The sequence below is a fragment of the Macroventuria anomochaeta genome (genome assembly GCF_010093625.1).
Source record: "Macroventuria anomochaeta strain CBS 525.71 unplaced genomic scaffold BU25scaffold_44, whole genome shotgun sequence".
Taxonomy (NCBI): Eukaryota; Fungi; Ascomycota; class Dothideomycetes; order Pleosporales; family Didymellaceae; genus Macroventuria; species Macroventuria anomochaeta.
This window is the reverse complement of record NW_022985405.1, coordinates 304,227-308,920: the sequence shown is the minus strand read 5'-3', so window position 1 is coordinate 308,920 and position 4,694 is coordinate 304,227. Positions and strand designations below refer to the sequence as shown.

Sequence of the window (4,694 nt, the reverse complement as noted above, 5' to 3'; positions counted from 1 at the left end):
ATGAGGTGTGCTCCGAGATGGACGTATGCGGTAGCTGGTGTGATGTGAGTGATTGTCAGCGTCGAATAGAGGAGTACTTCCCAGCGGGTTAGGTGAGCGGATAGGGGCAAGGCGGCGTTCGGTTAGGTTGTCCTGCAGGCTATCAGCGTTGCTTATACTGGGAAGGGCAATACTTAGCGGGTTCGATAGGAAGCTGGTGAGTTGGTGTTTGGGCGATGGGCGATGGGGGAGCTCGTTGTTATAAAGGCAATGGCTGGCAAGCTCTTGGCAACGCAAGGGCCAACGCTCACGGTGAAGGTGAAGATGCGAGATTCTGGCATGCTATTAGCTAACAAATATTCAGGCGTCGTCACAGCTTACTGCTATCAGACTATAATATACAGCAAGTACTTTTGAGCTAATGAAGTCCTAAAAAGGTGCTTGGGAAGGCGAAGTTGTAAGTTATATAAGCAATAACACTGTAGAGAGAGTTGCCAGATGCCGTGTGCTATTCTTGATCTACATTAGGCAACATGTCAATATACAGACACACAGAACTGGTATAATATTTATACAGCTTTATCGAGAGGGAGCTCCCCAGCACAATTCGAACGGAAATACTCCTTTCGGAGGGCTGATAAGTCATGCCATGAGTACGGTGCAGCATCTAGTAGACGCAACTCCTCACTCAACTCGCTGTACTCATACCGAGCAAACAGCATCAGAAAGTAAGAGTTATATACAACACTGTACACGACTTCTAGGGGGCAGAACATTGAGAGATCCTGGTTGTTTTGCTCCATCAAGCCCACCATCCGTGTTGCGGCGTCCTTCTCCCACAAGGGCTTAAGCCATACTCCTTCAGTGTTCAGCTGTGTCAACCAAGCAATCCGGTCATCTGCGCTATGTTCCAAGTATTGCGTAGCGTGGTGGCTGCAAGAAGAGAACAGGATAAGGGCTCGAAGGACAGTGTTCTGTTGAACTCGAGCTGAACCGGTTGCTATACGCTTGCGATACTCCTTAACGTCTCTCTCCAACAGTCTCCGTGCAAGGAGAGTATCGGTCTTGTTGTACGTAGCCACATTGATATAGTCCAAACTGAGATGTCGGAACACGCCAGCAAGCTGTACTGACAGGTCGGTCAGTTGCGGAAAGTAGAGGGAGTTCCTAGGGTGGTCGTTGCCAGTCTTCTCGCATTCGGGGACGTGTACAGGAGCGGCTTTTCTTGCTCGCTTTGGCCGTGTAGGAGTAAGGAGAAGAGCGTCTGGTGGCTTTACTGCCGCAGCAGCTTTTGTTGCCAACGATTTAGCTGGTGTAGGCTCGGGGGTTAAAGGAGCAGTAGGCATGTTACAGAATTTGCTCTGTGAGTGTAAAAACCCTAAGTCTAGGTCTGTTGGAATAATATTAATACACGGCTGACCGGGTTATTATCCCGGACCCTGGAGTGTAATTTAGCTTCTACGCTTGGAACTAACGTTAACACTGTCCTGTATGATATCACAGTGCAGCAGCTAACTCACTCTATCTAGACTAAACTGTAATTCAGCTTCCCCGCTTTCTTACGCTACTGCTAGGTGGCTCTATATGTCTTACGAAGATTTTCTCTCGGCGCGTTGCAGAATACAACTACAGCTACAAGTAGTAGCAATACCTCTGTGCTATTGCGCAACATATCTCTGTTACACATACTTTTAAACAATTACTATGTTTACAATAAACGCTGGATCACCAGTGTTATCGGGCCGCAGAGATTCTCGTAACACACGAAGGGTGTGGTGCGAGTGTCGACTCCCTCTCCATAAAGGCTCGCGGCACCGCATAACCAAGAAGCAGAAAAGACGCCACCAGGAAGCCTGTCTCAACGAGCATATCCCTTTCACAGATCTTGAAGCTGAGTTAGCAGACAAGGCGGCATCATCTAATCATGCTTACGATACGACCAGCAACTCCGACGTTGATTCCAACACCCAAAATCCGCACGACCTTTATATTCACCAAGGCCAGGAAGAGGCTGATGATATCCCCAACGTGGCAGATTGGTTAGAAGATATCACCGCCGTCGACACCGATACCAACAGAGGCTTCGAAACATCAACGCATGATCTGGAATTAAGGGCGTTGGACATGTTCGATGCTTTTGTTGGTACACCAAGGGCAAGAGTGAAGAAGATGCGCAAGGCTATAACTAAACACTACGGTGTCGACATTGGCGACCCAATACGGAAGGGGCGTAACGCTGTTGACGACTTGCTTGGAGATGTTATCACGCCAACCCACCTACCATGCTGCTCTGACGGCTGCGTAGCATACACGGGTAGACTATCAGCTGCGTCTCAGTGTCCATCCTGCGGTAAACACCGCTTCAACCAGGATGGATGTGCAGTTTATTCATTCCAGTACATCCCACTACTACCACGACTTCGCCTCCAGTACAGCGATGCTGGGAGGTCAAAACAATTAACCTCTTACAGAGCAAGCTTCGACCCTGCACAGCCTGATAACGGACACCGAGGCGATGTGTTTGACGGTGACTGGTTTCGAGAATGCTGGTCAGCTGGTTATTTCCAAGACGACAGGCATCTAGCCCTGCGACTTACATTAGATGCTATCGGGACCGTCAAGCAGCCGAAAAAGCGTCAAACAGTAACACCAGTCGTGTTATATATCCTGAATCTGCACCCAAGTATAAGGGAGAACGCTTCAAACGCACTAACTACCCACCTTATACCTGGAGGCTTCAACAAGGACTTCGCTGACACATGGCTGGATCCACTGGTTACCGAGCTTCGTGAGTTACACAGTGGAGTCAACGTTCACGACGGGGAATCAAGAGAAGATTTCATCCTAAAGGCCCATGTGATATTGGTAACTGGAGATGGGCCTGCTATCGCCGACGTGATGGGCACAAAAAGCCCTGGTAAATCAAAGCAAAGTTGCCGGCTGTGTCCACTCACCGGCACACGGGGAAGAGGTGGCAAGTACTACTATCCAAACAACGGGAACCTACGGCCAGCTCTTCACACAGACATGCGAGAACAGATTGAGGGCCTTGAGCACCATCGCACTACCGCCACCAGTCAACAGCAGTACGCCAACATTCTAAGAGACCTTGGTGTAACTTGTAGGTCTATCCTAATGGACCTGCCAACTATCCACTTTCCACGCAGCTTCCCCATCGACACGATGCACTCAATGAATCACAATATACCAAAATCCATGTTCAAACTCTGGAAGGGAACCAAATATCAGCAGAGAGGTCAAGAAGTCCTAAGGCACCCGTGGGTCATATCAGAAGCCGACTGGGAACTGATTGATTATGGTGTGCTAACATCGCGAGCCACGGTCCCAACACGCGTAGGCACGGCCCCTAGAGGAACAGGCAGCTTCGGTAACTGGACTACGCACGAATGGCGATCTCACTTTATGACATACGGCGCCCCTGCATTATATCACTACCTCCAGGAACCCTACGCCTTGAACTTTCTACGCTATCGCCAATTGCTGCACTATACAAGTGTGCGGAACTTTACCTATGCAGATATTCTTAAGGTAGAGGGCCTCGCGGTTACCTTTGTGGACGAGTACGAAAGACTCTACTACTATGGCGACTCTGAGCTTCTCCCGTCGTGCACAATACAGCTTCACTACCTACTCCACCTTGGACAGAATGTTCGCGACTTCGGACCACCATTGTGTTTCGCGCAATGGACACTAGAGCGATTCCTTCGTACAGTACGGCGGTTCTCCACTGCAACAGCGTATAAGCATCGAAGTGCAGAGATCAACCTGCTCAACCGCGAACAACGACTGCACGCCCAATGGCAATTCGAAGGACAGTACGCAACAACATCAGACGACAATCTACTATACGCAGATGACTACATGCCGCTGTTTCATAAACTATCTGGTAGGACTACAAAGACGATGGAACTATGCTGGCAACGCGAACTTCAGAAAGTGGATGACCCCCTGGCATCCTGGCACACTGGAACCCATACGGCCGATCTAGTCGTATACCGTAGCCTAATTTTACCATCTGGTGCGAGGGTTGGAACGTTTTCACCAGCTCACCAAAGGCTTGTGTCAAGGAACAATTCGCTGGTCATGTACTACGCAGACCCACCTGCAGCCGCCCGGAGGGAAACTGTACAACTGTCGTTTGGCACTGTGGTTGTTTTGTTCAAGGAACCAAGCAATTCATCTCAGTGGGCTGGAATTGCCAGATATCGAAAGGTCAAGCCACCTAGCCAGGACATACCACAGCCGAGGATGTTCAATGAGCACGACACTGACTTTTTCTGCATTCCAATAGACCGAATTGTCGATCTTGTGGGCGCTGCACAGGTCTACTACCTGAGGGGAGCGTCAACTGAAAAACACTTGTTCCTGGTAGACAAACACAGCTATTCCGAAGAGGATGTCCCCCAGCATATATCCCGTATTAGGTCAGGGTTGGCAGCAACATACTGAACTACACAGTATACTGAGCAAGATTCAACTGAGCAAGGTTTTAATAGTACTTAGTTAAGGCAGCTCAAGCAGGGTTCCGTCGTTATATGTACAGAAAGGAACAAATCTACACTAAGCATTAGCTGCACATAAATGAACCTGAACTCGTACTTCTGCGCAGTGTAAAAGATACCGCTTAGCAGTGTAAATACATCACACTTTCACATCAGTATGCGGTGTTAATACACTCATCTACGTGTAAATTA

At 48.9% G+C, this 4,694-nt stretch overlaps 1 protein-coding gene across 1 annotated transcript; it reads right to left on the bottom strand.

Annotated features, from left to right (window-relative positions):
* Positions 1-548: 548 nt before the first annotated feature.
* On the bottom strand, positions 549-1,325 carry BU25DRAFT_462875 (uncharacterized protein; the record flags this gene model as incomplete). The annotated part of the gene is made up of 1 exon (XM_033710558.1): positions 549-1,325. The coding sequence occupies one exon, from the start codon at positions 1,323-1,325 to the stop codon at positions 549-551; it is 777 nt and encodes a 258-aa protein (XP_033556753.1).
* Positions 1,326-4,694: the final 3,369 nt, after the last annotated feature.